We start from the raw sequence: 18,165 nt of genomic DNA on the forward strand, positions 1-18,165 counted from the left end.
GAAATTGCTGCCTCCTCCTGTAGCCACATGGTCAAACTCAGCAGCATCAGAGACAAGCCCAGGCTGCTTTTCACATCAAATTTTACCACACAAGAAGAAGGTGACAGAAGTATGATTGAAGGGAAGATGGAGAGAGGGGGAGGAAAGTATGCTCTTCTGAGACTATCTTTTTCTTCTCCTCTTTTTCCTCAGAAAGAACTGGTGGATCCCTTACTAGCTCAGTGCTTCTCTCCAACCACTTCATGCTGCAGTATGGGAAGGGCTGAAAGGAAGTTTTGAGCCACAGATGGCAGCATTTCAGCAATAAGGAGGGCACAGGAGGATGCACAAGAGCACGAGAGATAATAAATTAAGTGATGAAATAATATGTTTAGAAACCAAATAAGGAATGTTCTATCTGTCTGCTTGTGCAATTACGCCCCGCTCCCAATGAAACCCCAATGATAAACTCTGCTTTTCCTCTGTGCTCTTCTTGAAGTGAGCAGTAAGATAAATCTGCAGCAGCATCTGGGAAGGGTGTGAAGAATCATCTTTATGTCAGAAAAGCCACACACTTTTTCATTATGATCTTTTGTGGGGAATATGCTAAAAGGCAACAAGTACTGGTAGGACTGACAAGCACTGAATTCTTGGTCTGTTGATGTCCATGGAGGTCTTTCAATCTCTGGCCTTTAGTTTGAGTGATTTTGACTTTCCGTTCTGTGCATTTTCTGCAGTAGCATGCCTTTAGTTTTCTCTGTGCCACAGTTTGTGATAGAAACTCCTAAGTGAGAGAGGAGTGTCTCAGTGTGCAAGCTCTAAAGCTGGATGGCAGAGTGAGGTTGAACAGAGCTTTTTGGGAGACATCTGGAGACTGCAAATTTGATGTGCTATCTGTTGACGTTATTTTAAACTCATATCATGAAGGCTAAAGTAGAAGTTAATGATGATGTAAATTCTCATTTTCTACTTAAAAAATATGTGGAATATTTACATTTTTAGTTGTAGTGGAGATTGAAAATTTTGAGAATTTTGTAGATTTCCTTTCCACATGAAAATGTTAATCCTTGTTTTCTAAATGTAGCAATTCATTAGTATCCTTTGTATTTCTTCTTCTCATTTGCAGTAAGATACAGTGAGCCATTTTTTCCGTTGCCAAAAGACCAGCTTTTTAGAGAAAAGATGGTTGGAAAGAATCCTCAGCAAGCTCAAAATATGCATATAATTTCCCAAGTGTAGTACATGCATTTAAAGGTTTTAAAAGAATGGGTTATGAAATAGTTTGGTTCTGCATGGTTGAAAATGTGTGGGTATTCATACACAGAAAATTACTGGCCCTGTTTTTGACATCCCTAAAGGGTGCTATCTGAGGTCACAGAAACCAACTGCTTTCTGAGGACACCACTGCTGCTTTGACATCACTGGTGGGGGAATCAGGCAAACCTGAGACTTTTGTGACTTCAGTGCTTCCAGACCATGCGCTTCCCAAAGGACATCACAGTGGGGCATCCTATTGTTTCTAGAGTGCTGAATTGAGAGTCAGGCAGGCATGAGCATTCTGAATTAAAGTATATAATATATTAAAATACAAAACTATCAGAAGGTTTTGCCAACGTTCTCCTTGACTATATCTTTTATATTAGATGTGGATGAGAGAAACAAAGGCAAACAGACTGGAAATTTCCAACATTCAGAAATGCTGAATTATGCAATCATCAGTTTCAGTCTTAAGCAGTGGGATGTTTTTAATTTAATAGCTATCTGGAGATGATTCTCCACTTCCTTTTATCAGTTTTATTCTGGCACAGCTTCTAGCCAGAAAGTGGGAAAGTGAGTCTCACAGTAGGTAAGGCACGTAGACACAGGTATGACTAAGAAATAGAAAAGTGTATATGTAAAGTTATTGTGTGCAACACCTGTGAAGTGTTTATGTCAGAGACATTCGTGCCCTGTTTTCAGAAGGGCTAAATAAGTGCTTTTAGAGTAAGTACAAGTGATTGGTTGTGTTTCCCTGTGTGTGCCTGTAAATGTCACATTAAAAGCCCATACTTCTTCCAACGAAGTGAAAAAGTTGCACACCTCTTCAGTTGTACAGATGAAGTGTTTGTGAGTTCTGTAAAGATGAATGAAGCCCATGGAGTTTTTGCAGTGAGCTTGTGATCACCAGATGTTGGAGTATGTGTGTGAATGCACGCTGGTGCATCTGTTGTTTGGATAATAGGATATACACGTGTGGGACAACTGTGCAGTGGAGGTGTTATGACACTTGGGACCAGGGCTTCAGCAGGCGTAAATCAGGGTGGCTCAGTGGAAGGAACAAAGTCCAGCAGCAAGCGCTTCCTGGAACCAGCGTGTGTGATGGCATGTGGGGACTTGGACATGTGGGATTGTGGTCGGCAGAGTGTGTCAGGATGTGACCAGGGGAGCTTCAGCTGAAGACATTTGCTAAAAGGAAAGAAAAAAAGCCAAGCCAAAAATGCACATCTAAGGAGCACGAATGTTAAGGGAAAAGGAGACAATGCATTCACTGAGGCTGAAGCCTCAGGCTAAGTCACCAGTTTTGTGCTGCTTTTCCTCTGTGGAAGTACGTGGGAGCTGTGGGATTTTAGAAGTATTCTGAGGGGAAATTCAATTTAAGCCTTGGCATGTGTATGTGATATTTCAGATTTCAAATTAAATTGCATTTATATGACACAGTTGCTTTTCATAGCACAGGCTTGATTGAAGTTCCTAATGCATCTTTTCCAGGTCCATGCACCATACTGTTGTAATGCAGCCCCATAACCTATTCAGTCACTCATGGTTCTCATACCAAGAACCATGAACTCATACCAACTCCATCCCCCATGTTGTCACTTTTAAAAATATATATATTTTTTTTTATTCCTAGCTTGGTCTTGAAATGCTAGAAGCTAATAAAACCAGAACTGTGCTCAGGTTCTTCTGGAGAATCTTTTCTCTCAAGCCTACCTGCACAGCTGCATCATCAGAAAATTGGCTGATTTGGATGAAGTCAGTTGTATGTGAAGGAAATAAAAGGAAGAATATGTTTATCATTTGTGAAAATTCCCCAGAATCATTGCTTAGGAAAACATCTGGTCACTTTGCAGAGATGATCAAAACAGCAAGCAGAAGATTAGATTGCAAGAAACTTCCCAATGGAAAGTACCATTGAAAATACTGTAATTTCTGCTGTGTGAGCCATGGGCAGATCACTGATTTAAACCCCAAATACATTTTTAGGAACTCTATCCCATACATATATTTATGTGTCTTTGTGTGTGTGTGTGCACTCATGTATGTAATAAAAATAGGACAGATTGAGCAAGCAAGCAATTGCAGTGTTTAGAGTCAAGGAGAAGCTTTGTTATGAATGAAATCTGAAAGGATTTGGATTACAGTCAAGAAGTTTAGATAGAGGGCAATCTAAATTGTGCAAGGGCAGATAGTCTTTCAAAGTCTGGCTCAGAAAAGGGATGTGGGAGGTCTGACAGACAGCTTGGCTAATGTAGCATGTAGATGAAAAAAATGCACTTTAATGATTTGTTGAACTATTACAAACCCAAACAACAGTTCAACAGGACTAGCCTGATAATTACTGTTTTCCCAAAAGAAAATTGTAGATTGTGAATGAAACGAACAACTCAAACTTGAAACTTCAGCCTAATGGAGCTGCATTTTTCTTGTGAAGCCATTCCCATAGAAATTTCCTAATGATTTCCTTTTGAAATCGTCTCATTTAGAAAGGAAATACATAGAGTGGCATATATCTTGTTACAGCACTGAAGAAAATGGACAGTCATACAACAGAGGCAAATAAAAAGTACTCTTTCTCTTCTTGTGTGCACAGTTACATGGTGGGGCTCACTGCTATGTGACAGCAGTGCCAAGAGTTCAAAAGGACTAATGGAAATACGGGATCTTTCTGGTTATTAAGATACCATCTAGCTCCCTGATACTACTGTAATGATAACCACCACAGTATAGGGAAACATATACAATATCTCTTTCCCCGTGGCTCGTAGGCCACTAAATATCAGCTTGCAAATATTTAAAATGTTAAACTTCTTCTGTTTGAGCTGTGTTTATGCCTACAAAAAACTTTAGTATCGTCTGGACTTCAGAGTAATTTTAAATTTCCCAGCGATTTCACATAGGTCTCAGGGAGAATGGATACCTCTGCAGCCTTAATCTTCTGTCATGTTTTCCTTTTTTTATGAAGGATTTTTCTTTTCCTGTCTGGCAGAGAGTAGTCCTAGCTGCAGAATCCAGAAACAGACTGTCCCAGAGTTGGTGCCCCTTTCCGCCAGGGAAGGGCCTGCCACAAGGCTGGGATCTAGTTTCAAACTCCTGCACAATTTGTGGTTATTTAGAGCCAACATTTTGGTTAGAGTTGCTCTCTAAATATTTGTTGTATGGTTTTATTTATAAGAATAATGACTCTGTGTTTACAGGCTACAGCATATAATGTATCTAATGCCCGGTCCCTTATTTTTTTTAACTTGCTCTAACTTTCAAGTGCATTTCCACTCTTTAATTTTACACAAACTCTTGGACATTGGCCAGACAAATTCTTTGTAGTCTGTACAGTTCAGGATCTTGGCCAGATTAAAGTTGTCATCAATTTCACCTCCCTCTTCTTTTAATAACATGCCACTTTTCTCTCCTGTACCTCTTATGTTTTTAAAGGTAGCCATTCTCTGCATTCTTCTGTACTTTCTTCAATATTATACTCTTTTATATTTTCTTCTGATTTAACTAAATCTTACTTTTCTGGAAGCTCATTTTAAATCCCTGTATTATTTTAAATATGGTCTTTATTCACTACTTTGCAGTGTTTTTGTGAGGCTTTACTGGTGATTCCTCGTTCTGAGCCCAATCTGAATGACAGCTGCAGAGAGTCTCCTCAGGGAATTTTAGAAATCTCTTGGTTTCTTCTATACTGAAATTTCAAATTGCTTTTTCCTCAAAGCTAGTCTGACATACTGAGGGCCCAAGCCATTCTTGCTTTCCAGAAGACAATAATACAATATCAAACCCTGAGTCCAGCTTTTGCTACTTCAGAGGATTTTGTTCTCCTGAAATATGATTGCCAGAAGCCTCTGCTGGGAAAAATTATGCTTATAAAATTCTTGTAAACAAACAAGATACCACCATCCACAGATGGGAGAGTTTATAGAACAGGTTTCTGGTTGACATCTATTTGATGAGATATTTTTAGTTGTGATAGATAGTCTAAAGCATGGATTGATGACTTGCAGGCAGTTTTACTCAAAGAATACAATGGGATTTGGTATGAAGTCTACAAAGAAAGCCTTCACTGTGGTACTACTCAGAACAATCTTGGTTACCTAGCTTATGCCTCTGTAATGAGAATTTGTACTTGCCAAGGATGAGTTCAGAGCCCAGCAGTCAGCATCTCCACCTTCAGCTGATGCATTTCAAAACCGGAGCTGGTGTCTTGGATGTCTGGTCCTAAACTGAATGTTGGCATAGCGTACAAGTTCTGTTTTTCTCAGCATTCTTTGAAAAATTACAATAGATTGTGAGATAAAAATCCACTTTAAAGTTTAACTGTGGCTTATATTCTTTCTTCTCTCTGGAGCAAAAGTTAACTATTAAGGGCAAACCCCCAGGGCTGAGTATACTAGTAAACTCCAGCTGCTTTCTACTTCTTTGCCAATACTGAGAAGTCATAAACCCAATTTAACTTTCTGGTTAAACCAGGCTTACAGCTGTTTTGCATTGCTGGAGTGGAGCAGAGCAGCTGGAGTATACCCCTGAATCAGGATGATTTTTTCTTTGCTGAGTTTTGTTTCTCTTTTTTCAGTCTTACATAGAATAAGACAAGGCAGAGGCAGTCAGCTCTTGGCACTGCACAGTCAAATTGATGCAAGACTTGCATTTTGAGCCAAAGCCACCATAGGTTTTTCGGTGTCTTTCTGTTTGCTTTTATATTCTCCTACTAGCTGTGTTTGCCATGGAGATATAGATGTGTGATAACTGTACTAGTCTTAAACCCAGTTTGGGTAAGTGCAGCATTTTTTGAGTGGGTTTTGCATGTTTTGTCAGCTCAAGTCATCTTAATAAAACACCTTATAGCACTACATATCAGGAAGATAAGGAAGGTTTTGAGGTTCAAGTGCCAGAGGAATTCTATACTTCAGAACCAGCCTGTCTCTATTGATACCATTTGTGACAGTCAGGTCATTCCACTTGTCTATGACACATTTCTCCATCTCTACATCGTCTAGTTTTGTCTTTTTGAGTCTTGCTGATATGAATGCCATTTTGTCCTGCTGTAGTTTCATGGTCTTAGGCAAGAAATGAATTACTTGAACGTTTCTTTTTGCTGCCTGAGATTGCAATGCAGCATGAGCATAGATGAAGTTCTTAGTTTGGACAGGCTTGCACTGTCTCCAGATCAGCAAATCCTGATGTTGGTTGCAACTTGCAGTCACAAATGCAATAATAATAAGTATTACTAAGGGATACATAAGATAAATTTTAAAAGGTATCTTTGAGCAAAAAAAAAAATTCTATGACTCTATTATCAGTAATAAACAGGTTATAAATTCTAGCTGTATGTAGTCAACAATGGGCTAATGTTGGAAGAAGGGATGATTAATGTCGTATGGCCTGTGAGTGAATGGAAAAGTTCAGGGGGATAAGATAATCTATAAGAACACCTGCAGAACTATCTTTGTGTTATTTGTTGTGTGCAGTATGTCCATATGGTTACAATCACCAAGTGTTTAGAAACCTTTGCCTACAGCAAGAGCAATTGCGGGATCAGCTGTGCAAAATACACCGTGCTAATTTGAACAGCTCTTTTCAACTCCAGACTGCTTCACCTCTGCTGCTCCTGCTGCCTTTGCCACAGCCAGACTTCTTGTGTGTTTTTGACGTTACTGAAGTCTTTGGTTTAGCTTCTCCCCAAGTGTTTATTATCAGGGAAAACAGTCGTGTACCTGAAGTTGTTACACCAGCAGCCGCCATCCCATGGCCAGATAAGTTTCCACTCTTACAAACTGTTTGGACTTGCTGAGTTTCTGCTCTTTCACTTTTATGGGGCTGTGACATTTTGTTTCTAAATTCCAGTAATGTCACACTGCTTTATGCATGGTTCTTAGGCTGCTGATCTTGTGGGATGGCAGTAGCCAGTTTGAAAATCATAAATCTAAAAAGAACCATGAGATCTGTCTGCAACCAGCAGCAAAGGCAAGGTGTCCACTCTGCTAAATTCAGCTGAGTTCATAGGAAAAAAAAAAAAAAACAACCAAAGAAAAAGTTCCCCAAATTTTCTTTGTCAATACATATTCCAGATTTTGTACCTTCTTTGTAGTCTGCAGGTCCTAATGACCAGCAAATCAACTGCAGGGGAGAGGGAAAGACCACCTGTTGCACTAAATATTCACAAACCCTGCAAACAAAAATAAACAGTAAAAGACCAAACCCCTAACAGCTTGTAACAGCTGCCACATTCCACTCAAGAGAAGTCTTTATGCTAATGGAATCTGACAGGATCTACATTAAATATCTACACATACGGAGGAAAAAAACCTAAAAAAAAAGAGAAGAAAAATCATGAGAGAAAGAGAATAAATCTGTTGGGCTCCTCTGAGTAGGTGATGTTTTATGTATGTAATTGTTCCCACTCCTGTAGTTTACATATTTGATAGTTTGAAGTAAAACATTTGTTGAGTGCATGAGCTGCATGATGTGGCCAAGGACTAAACTGAGCTCTATTTCTTTTATTGGTTAAGTAAGGGGACCAGTATCCCTGCTGTGCTCCAGCTGCAGCAAAAAATTCTGCTGAAGATTCATCTATGAAGATGCGTAGAAAATAGTCTTTTAATATCTCACATACCAGTTTGTGTCTTGAACCCAATTGATGAAAACCCAGAAAATTTACATGAGGAATACTGGCCAGCTGAATCACAGAAACAGATCAGGCAGGAGCACCTTGCTGATTTGTGTGGGACAGCTCTGATCCCAGGACACTGGTACTGGAAACTGGCTTGGGTTATTGTCTATCATCTTGAGGCACTCAATGCAGATGCTGACCTCAGACTCACCATGCTTGTCAGAATGGTGTTTTCCTTCCTCTCTGCCAACAAAAAGCCTGGGGATTAGTGGATCAGAAAAAATTTAAAGTTGAGGATTTCCAGGGTGATACAGAGATAGTAGAAATGTGAAAGGGATTAAGAAAGAAAAAACGTGTACTACTTAAATTTTCTTCTATAAGCTCAGAAGGGGCCTGGAAGCTTTGAAAATGACTCTCTGGTCTGGTTAGACTCAAAGGTTGCTAAAAGTGCTGAGAAATTTCCTGTCCTCCAATTCAGCTAAACTGCAGTAAGCAGCTGGATGGAGAGTCAGCATGGCAAGAAGGGATGGTTGGAAGCCATCCAACGGGACAGTAGAAAAGGGAACTCTTTTTGCACAGTGACAGTGAAAGAGAGTTATGGCCTTCAGGCCTTAGAGACTTTTTTTGCACATTGAACCCAGGGGTCTTTTCCATGAAATTTACGGTATTTTCCCATTAAATGGTTTAGACCTCCTTGAAATGCAGTTCTTTCAATAGCCTGTCTGGCTTTGACAGATCAGTGCAGGTCCTATGGTCAAAAACACTTGGTCAGTCTGTTTGTCCAGCAAGTTGCCTGTAACAAGGGATAGTGTTTTAGTATTTCCTCTGTAAGGAAAAACCTATCAGTCTGGAAGAGTTAAGCATTGGCATTTCCCTGTGGTCACCATGTCTGTCTCCACAAAGACCAAAATGTTTGTGTTTTCTTCTGGCTACACATCACTTCATAGAACAGCACAAATAATTGGTGGAAACATCAGAAAAAAAGCATGAAGAATGAGCAAGAGTGGAAATGGAGAGTTTTTGAAGAGATTTGAAAGAATGGGGAAATGAAGGAGGCAGATTGGTACTAACTGTGCAGTCAGTGGTAGCTTTGGAGATGTTCACATCCATAGCTATGGTGCAGCAGAAAGGGCCTTGCTTCAATCAGACAGGTGAGAGGAATGACCTTGTGAAGAAAAACAGTTAAGACCAGAAAGTGCAATTTCATGAGTTCCTGTAAAAGCAATAAGGAACATTTTGATCTGAGACAGTCCCAGCTGAAAGTCCAATGAAATACTGTAGGTTTAGAAACCTCAGTTGCATCTACTCCCACTTTTGTTAGTGGCCAGTGATGTATGAGCTGGTTGCGAAGAATTATTTCTCAAGGACTGTAACCTAACAAGAGAAAATCATAAAACTACTTTAATTGTGGCTTGACTTATGACTAAAATGGCACAAATTAAAGATTCATGAGGGTTGAAAGAGACCTTCAAAATCCTCTACAACAGTCAAACTAGCACCACCATAATCCCCTCTGAACCATATCCCTGAGTGCCACATCCAGACACAGTAGGATTGCAGCCTAACATAGTGCAGGAGAGTCAGCATTCCTGGGGCCCTCTGATGGCACCTTGAGTTCAGAATGTGGGCTTTTGTATAAGGCACCTCTTAAAGGAGAGAGAAATACTCTTATCTTGTCGCTTTGGAGTTAGAAGAAACTACAGGTATCTTATCTTCCTCAGCAATCCTTCTGTTTGTCCTTCAGTCATACACAATATGTAGTACCAGCCCCAGGACACATCTCTGGGTGCTCACAGTTTTGTAAATCATATTGGGGCTTCAGGAACTATTGCCTGCTTTCCCTCTCCTCACAACAATGTAAAGTAAAAGTAATTTCTCTGAATTTAACAAAGTTGCACCCCACTGAAGCTGATGTGTGAAGAAATCAAGTGTCAGTAGGGTTGAATTTCATATGTCAGATGCACTTAACCTCGTCTGAATCCCTGGGTTTGGACTAAGTGTCTTGAATTGGATGACAACATTCAGGAGAGCTTAGCTCAGGAAAGGCTGAAGAAAACACAAAACAGGTCTCAGTTCCTATTGAGTCTGAACTAAGAGCAACAACACTAGTGACTTTCTATTTCCAAAATTAGAAGAAGGAGAGGTAGTTGCTGTTCTGTGCACTAACTTGGGGGTAATAATGGTTCATAAGTCAGGGCACAAAGTAGTATCCCTGGGGAAAAAAGAGTTCTATTCTCTTTTGTGTGGTACCACATATTTGGGTAGATACTGGCTTATCAGTAATTACTGAACTCCTTTTGCAATTTTTGATTTTTGCCAGCTTGGAAAATTATGGCTCTCCTTTGACTTCCATGATTAAAGGCCCTCCAGAAGTCTGTAAAGTTACTTGGGATAATATCAGTATAAATCAGTGAGAGAGGGCCTTAGCCTCCGATACTTAATTTTTTGCAGCATGCTATTCCAGTTAATTCCCAGGGATTCCCAAAGCTCCAGCCACATGCCCAGTTTGAAAGGCTGTCCAGGAAATGCTGGAATGATGTGGGGACAGCACCAAGCCAAGTGCCATCTGTTGGCCATTTACCATACTGCCTCAGAGGACAGTTTCTGAGTGCCTGAACCAAGCACAGATGACGTGGTCTAAATCCTTCTCTTCAGATTCAGACCTAGTAACTCATTTCAGAAGGAGGGCTCTGCTTTTCTCTAGATCCAGTCCCTTCAGACTCCCAGTGTAGTTTATCTTTAAGCTGGACATGAGGAAGAATTTCTTCACAGAAAAGGTGATTAGACATTGGAATGGGCTGCCCAGGGAGGTGATGGAATCACTGTCCCTGTTAAAGGAAAGACTGGATGTGGCACTTAGTGCCATGGTCTGGTTGACATGGTGGTGTTCAGTCATAGATTGGACTTGATGATCTCAGAGGTCTTTTCCAGTGTAATTGATTCTGTATTCTGTGATCTCAGAGAAAGTGTAAGACTTCTGGTTAATGGTTTAGGACATGAGCAGGTATACAAACAGATCTTACTGTGATTTGTGAAGTATCCTCTCTCATTTTGTTGAAGGAAAAATTGATTAATCATTCCTAGAGAGACCTAAGCATAGTGACCCCTTCTCATGCTTACTTCTCCAACAATTTGAGATTGAATAATTTGAGCTAGAGGAAGAAGATAAGATTTGCTCCTGTGTCACTGGGGTAGTGAAGCAGGGAGCAAATGTCTCAGCCCCTCTGTACTGTCAGGTTGATCATCTGTCCTGTGGCCACAGAACCCCAGGAGATTATCCCATATTGTCTGGAATCACCTTGTGTGTAGGATATTAGTTTTGGATGTAGGACTGGTCTCCATGTAACAATCCTCTATGCATAAGTTTGTGCTACTCCTTTAGAGGGATAGACCTATTATTGTTTCAGCCTAACTTGGAAGTCCATGGGAGACATAAAGAACTCCCTTTTCAAAATAGATTGCGAGCAATAAGTACTGAACCTTTCTCTCCTGCAGATTTCTACATTTTACTGGCAGATTGCCTAAATAACTGACAAAGCTTACTGAAAACACCCCTCAAACAAAATTTCCACTGTCCAGTGACATCACCTAGGGCTCTCATAAAAGAGAAATGCTTCCTGATGATCCTTGGGGCTCAAAGTTTCTCATAAACTATCAGTCAAACAGTTTATGCCCATACCACAGCAAAATGGATTTTCCAGAAATGTTTCCATGTGGCAGGAGGTGAGGTGGGTGGTATCTTCACTGCCTCTTTCTTCTTAACCATAGCCTCTTCTTGACCTGCACTGATGTGCAGGCTGCTCCAGGAGACGTCTCTCAGAAGCGCTGTAAACTTCAGACAGCCTCCACGACCTCAAGAGGTTGTTAAAGAGCTTCTGGCATTTTCTTGGTGTGGAAGGAATTTTACATGCCATGATTTAATCACATTTTTAGCACATATTGTTACTTTTGTCTCCTTAGGTTTCCTTTGCAGACAGAGATAACTCTTTCTTTCTTTCTTCATATGCAGAGAACACATGTAAATAGCTGTCTTGTTCACTCACTGGGATGCCTTTACTGGTGTGAGCAATGAGGACACTCTAAAATATTGTTTCTGTATGTTCTGTGAAACTCACAGAACTCTTCCTGAGCCATTTGATGGAGTGTTTAATGTAATTTTATTCTTTTCCTAAATATCATCTATATAATACTAGCACAAATCTATTAAAAATAAGGTTGGAAACATAAGCACATTGCTTTGCAGAATGTATTGTGAATTATTTTGATTCAATTTGGGTGTACCACACTGCTATATGCAAAATTTCATCTTAGCCCTCTGAGGCTAAAAGAGGACTGAACATATATAGCATATCTACCCAATAAACACATTAAATATTTCTGCAAAGAAATGGCCACCTGACTCAACATGCCAGCCTAGACTTTTAAGCTAGTTGAACCTCACTTTTTTGTCTGTTTGTTTATTTTTTGGGCAAATCTTCTTCTTCTCCCCCATACAGGTGGTTGTGTCATGGGATCTTCTCTGCAGTTTGCTTCAGTTGTTTCCTTGGTAGCATATTCCATATGTTTGCTATCATCTTTTATTTTTTCCTTTAGTAGCCTGGAGCATTTTTCTCACCAAAAGCTTCAAGAGTATCTTCACAGGAAATATCATTGTTCAAAAAGAGTTTTATAGGAGCAAATAAAACACTTTTCCAAAATAGTGCTGCCAAATAGCAAAACAGAAAAATGTTCATTGTTTTTGATGACAAAGATATTAACGCGAATAAAAGCTGTGTTGTTTAAAAATAACCAACTCTTTAATAGTACTGTAGGAGAATATTCAATTAAATGAAGTGTAGTTTTCCAGTGAGCCCACCTTATCTTAGCTTGAAATGACAGGTTGAATTATTTTTTTTTTCATTTCTGTTTCTCATCTATGTTTTGCACTCCCGTCATTGCTTGCTACTATTTATATTTTATGTTAAGGATCTTCTTTTTCAGCTGTTTATAAAATTTTACAAAAGCAGCCAGATATCATGTTGGAAACTCAAAGACCCAAATCAGGCTATAAATCACAAAACCCCATACATATGCATGCCATATAAAATGCCACTGTACTATTCTTTAGCACTTCCTGTGTTGACTTTCCTTCTCTTCCCCCCTCTTACCCCTCACAGCAGGTAGAACTGAAGGGTCTTACCTGGCTTCTTTACTTTGCAGACTCAGAACAGAGCACTGGGTCAGACACAGAGGTGCTGGCAGAAAGGACATCCTGCTCATTTGGCTCCCACTCTGACCTTACATCTGGTGGCTCAGGCCCTCAGCCTCCTCCACCTTCATCCATGGAAGAGATCCAGGTAGAGTTGCAGTGTGCAGACCTCTGGAAAAGATTTCATGACATTGGGACAGAGATGATCATCACAAAAGCAGGCAGGTAAGACATCTCTGGATTTCTGTCTAGTTAAAAAAGAAATCATAACCAAACAAACCAATTTTTATTTAATTGATTTTTAAGAAAGAAACTTTTTTATTCCTTCTTATAATCCAAAGGGATAAACATGCATAAAAAATTAAATGGCTGTCTGAGTTTCTCAGCTGTGTTTCCTATTAGCTTTCTTAAGACAAGTGAAGTTGTTTCATATGACTGTTTGAATAAGTGGCTCCAAAGGAGAAGTGGCAGCTGCAGGAAACCATTGAGGATAGTCGTTCCTTTGAGCAAATAAATCAGGAAACAATCATTGTACTGTTGGCTGTACTGAATTTAAGATGAGCTATAAATTTGGGGGGGAGCCATTTGAGTCTCTTTTCAAGTTTCCGTAGCACTTCATGAGCTTATTGATTTAATCTCAAATATAGTGAAATTCAAACTCACCTTTGCACCAAATGAATGTCTTCCTGCAGCTCTAAATAGATGCAGTGTTAAAGACTTCCTGTATGAAAAATGTGCAACCCTAATGCTTTCCTTTGCTATTGCAGTGATACCATGACAGCTGAGGTTAGAAAGAGCCACTAATTAGCCAGATTTTTTAAAAAGGAAAACCTCACCATGTCAGGTTAGCCAAGGGGAAGATTTTCACTGCTATTTAAAAATGGCTAGGAGCCTGTTTGCCAAAACACAATCCAGAGGTAGTTGTACATTTCTAGATGTCCCAAACCAGGATTTTTAGGCACGTTTGCATGAGCAGGCCGTTTCCTACCTTCACCTAATGTGGTTTAAATTCCGATTGATGCGGACAAGGAGAACATCAGCACCACGGACAGAGCCCGGTGAGGCGAGCAAACACCGGGAGCGACCCGGGAGCTGTCCCGCCTGTGCTGCAGAGACGCAGCAGGGAAATTTTACCCAAGTTTTGGGGAAAACCCACGGTGCTCTATTGTTTACAGCGTTGTTTCATATCTGTGCTCTCAATTTTTTCCAGAACAGCTCGACTTGTTGTTTTACATGCTTGTGAAGTGAGTCCTATTGCTCTCTAGCCCCAGAAAGTCCAGATAATCCAAGGAAAATTACACTGAACAAATAACCCAGATCATCCCTGAAGAAGATTATCAGACCCAGATTAGCTCCCAGTTTTAGATTTCAGTGGCAAAGGAAGCATTTTTCACCAGTACAGAGTGGGCTGCTGGTTTTGACCTGCCTCAAACAGAAGAGGCAAAGTAACAGGAATGATATCACCTGCTATTGTGCAACACCTCCTCTCTGGAGATGTTAAAGCAGGCACAGAGACAATCATTATTATCCTCTTTTCAAAGGTGGTGACATTGAGACCTAAACAGATTAAATGATCTGTCCAGCATCATTAAATACGGCACTGGAAAAACCATCTTCCTTCTTTCTGGATTTATTGTCCTGGTGCCTGGATCATGCTGCTTCAGAAACTTAAAATAACACATTATTACCTGTTAGATTAACTATATTTAATTCTCTGATGATACATGGAGTAGATACTAAAAGCAACATAAATATGTCCTTGCCCATCAGTTCAAACAAAAATGGCTGAAACTTAGCGGTATGAAGAGGATCTTGTCAGTTCACACATTTCTGAACAAAGTAGCTGACCTTTCTGACATCTTACAAGCTCCACTGTGGATAATTTTTTCACTTACAGAAGATCATGTATCACAATAGAGTCATAAATTCCCACGCAAATCATATATTCATTTTAATCCTAAATAATATCCTTTCTCCTTGGAAGGAGATGCTTGTAATTACTTGAGTCCTGATGGCCAACTGTCACACTACTGTCCACAGTAAATCTATGTAAATACTAAATAGATGTGTTTTTTCTACTTGATGACGTTCTTCTTCAGAAGTGATGTTAACAATATTGGAGTGCTGCTATTTTTTTTTTCTTTTTCTGTTGACTACATTTGTAGGTTAATCATTTCAAACCACAATGAAGAGCCGGTCAGTTACTTTAGGTAATACATCTGCTTTTTGAGGATGGTCCTTACAGGTGTGATAGAATTTGCAAATTAAATGGTTAACCAGTTCAATAGGTTAAAGAGTTTTCTCTCAGAGAAGATGTGTCTGTGATGGGTGAGCTGGATCTAGCAGTCCTGTTTCTCCATATGGGATGCATGATACATGATGCATCCCAGAGCTTAGATTTTATTATTTCTGGCATAAATAGCAGAACTGGTGTTATTTCCTGAAGATTTCCTACTACTTATTCAAATTGTTAGAGACACACAGAGTAATTTGCATCTGCTTCCTCCCCCACAGAATATTTTACTCCTGTTGCTTTCTCTTTGGAAACCCTGAGTCCCATAAGGCCTTCTTGTTTTGAAAGCCATTATAATTACAGACTCAGTTGCCTATAACTACAGCTGCTCCTTAATTTTCTATGACTTGTAAAGCACTGCCTGGTTCCTGTCTGTCCCCACAATGTCTCTCTGCTCTTGCTGGGTAATGCTAATTTCTAACCTACGTTCTCATTTCAAACATAGTTATGGGGCTATATCCTGCCCTGCATTTTGTGACTTTCAGACTCCTACTCTCACTCATTTCTAATTCTGCTTTGTTGTTTTTCTTTTCTTGATGCTGTATTTATAGATGTCTTTTTTTTTGTCTGTTTCCATAAACCTACTCCAGTCCTCTTATAACTCTTCCTTTTTCCTTTCCATCAAAGCATTTTTATTTAGATTTTAATCAGATGCTTATAAAAAGACACCTTTTTTCCTTGTGTAAAAGATGCAAATGGCTGTCAGCTGCAGACATTCAAATCTGCAGTTACCTTTATCTCCTTTTTGTTTGAAAGGCAACCTTGAACTCTGTACAAAATAAAATAAGTTCGTCTTAAGCCCCAGGTCATACTGATTTGAACAACTAATCCTAAAATAATTTTTAACTCTTTTTCACTGCTCTCCTTTACTAACAGTGATCATAGTGGTAGTATCAGTGGAGGAATTTGAAACCTTTCCACAACTCTGCAGTCCCTATTTAATGTCCGTGCTCACCTGAGCTGCAGGGGTAACTGTTTGTTAACGGATGCATAGGAGTGCTGCCCAAAGTGGGGAGAAATGTGCACTTATTCCTGGGGGAATACACTACAGGGAGTGCTTGGAGTCCTCCTCTGGAAGGGAACAGCTACCTACTGTTTATGGAGGTGGTTTTATGAGTGCTACCATGCATCCCAGCACATCCAAGAGGTATTGTTCTGGGAGCACAGGTTCTACCTGTAACAGAGCCGGGATCTCACCTCAGCAATGGGGGAATGATCTCATCTGTCATATCACAGTTATCATATCTGTGCTCAGGATGGCTCAAACCAAAATGCTGATGGCCAGGATAGGTAGTAAGACTGAAAAAAGTCAGCAGTGAGTGAAAGAGGTGACCTTGTCCTCTCCTGACTTCTCTGTGCCTCCTGACAGGTTAAGTGGTACTTTGCCTGCAGTGTCTTTGCACTCCTGAAATAATGAGTCTGAGTTCTTAATAGAATGTACTCAGGGCTGTTTGCATTACCAGGTGTTATTTTTTCTTTCCAGTGGAAAGAAAGGTGGGTCCCAAAGTGCTCCTAAGTTAGAGAGAGCAGCAGAGATTTTGTAATCAAGCTTGGTTGTTGCTGAAGGGCCTATGAAGAGAACTTCTCATAGCAAGCTACCAAACTGATTTTTAGAGTTCCTGGCCCTGTGGGCCAGATAACCTTGCTCCAGCTTCCAGAAGAATGTCCCCTTTGGGAGCTACTGAGAAGATCTGTTGGTCTCCTTCTCCTTCATAAACAATAAATCCATTTGCTACCAAGCCCTGCCCTCAGCTTTTTCTCTCAAAACACACGTCTCCATGATCCCATGCTGCAGAGAGAAACAGAAGGGCATTCCTCCGCTGCCTTGCCTTGCCTTGCCTTGCCTTCATTCCTTACACATTTGTTTCTCTAAAGAAATATACATTTGGCATCAGTCTTAAATGCAAGGAAATATGAGATATGAAATAACAAGGATAACTTCAGGTTGCCCTGTAAACTCACACACTTTGTAAACACTGTGCATACTTAATCTGCAGACCTAAATCAGATTATTTTGCAGAGTTTCTCTACTGGATTATTTTTATGCCTGGGAAATGACTATTCTGTCTATTTCTTTTGTTGCAGTCGAAGAGCACATTGCTTCATTTAAGGGTTTGCATTTAATGGATGTCACCCTTATACAAATCTACTCTTATCTAAGTTCCTAACTTAAGGGTAAGAAACTGAAAGTTTATTCTACTGGGGAAAAAAATCCAGTTCAGGGATATATCTGTGATCCTCCTCCTATGACCAGTTTTCACAAAGTAAAATTAAACTGTATTTTAAAAGAAAATTTCCAATACCACCACCAAAAGATATACTGCTAGCTGACACAACCCAACTAATTTTTTTTTTGTTGAAAGTGCCCAAACATGGTTCTTAATACGAGTACACTCCTGTGCTGGCAAATACTTTTTAAGTAAGTACTAGAGGTATTTATCTACCATCAGTTTTCTTCATGTTTGATGTTCATAAACTCCAATCTCATTATGGAGAAAACCAGAAATTGAGTACACTGAGGCACATTGTTGTTGCTAAAATGTTTTTTGAAACACTTCTAAGTGGTCCTAAAGCAGTTGTAATAAATTATTTCATATCTTGTCATATTTCCCCTACAAGGGTACTGTGTGTAAGTTCACAATCTTAAGTTTTGGAGGACTGTTTTCCTGCTGAGTGGTAAAGCTAACATATAAATAACTTGATCATCCCAAACTGCTGCTGATATAAAACCTCCTCTTAAAATATATCAGATGTCATCACATGTTCCCTATGAAAACAGACAGCCCTCATGTCTGTAGCTGTTGACTGAAGCTGATACCTTTCTAGATGAAATAGTCT

General features: G+C 39.8%; 1 protein-coding gene across 1 annotated transcript in view; it reads left to right on the forward strand.

The window, feature by feature from the left end:
* TBX15 (T-box transcription factor 15) overlaps positions 1 to 18,165 on the forward strand; it is an 89,581-nt gene that overhangs the window by 39,525 nt on the left and 31,891 nt on the right. The window contains exon 2 of the mRNA XM_036406789.2: positions 13,046 to 13,259. Within this exon, the coding sequence (XP_036262682.1) occupies positions 13,046 to 13,259 (214 nt within the window). The remainder of the gene's footprint in view (positions 1 to 13,045; positions 13,260 to 18,165) is intronic.

This window comes from Molothrus ater, chromosome 2 (assembly GCF_012460135.2).
Source record: "Molothrus ater isolate BHLD 08-10-18 breed brown headed cowbird chromosome 2, BPBGC_Mater_1.1, whole genome shotgun sequence".
Lineage (NCBI taxonomy): Eukaryota > Metazoa > Chordata > Aves > Passeriformes > Icteridae > Molothrus > Molothrus ater.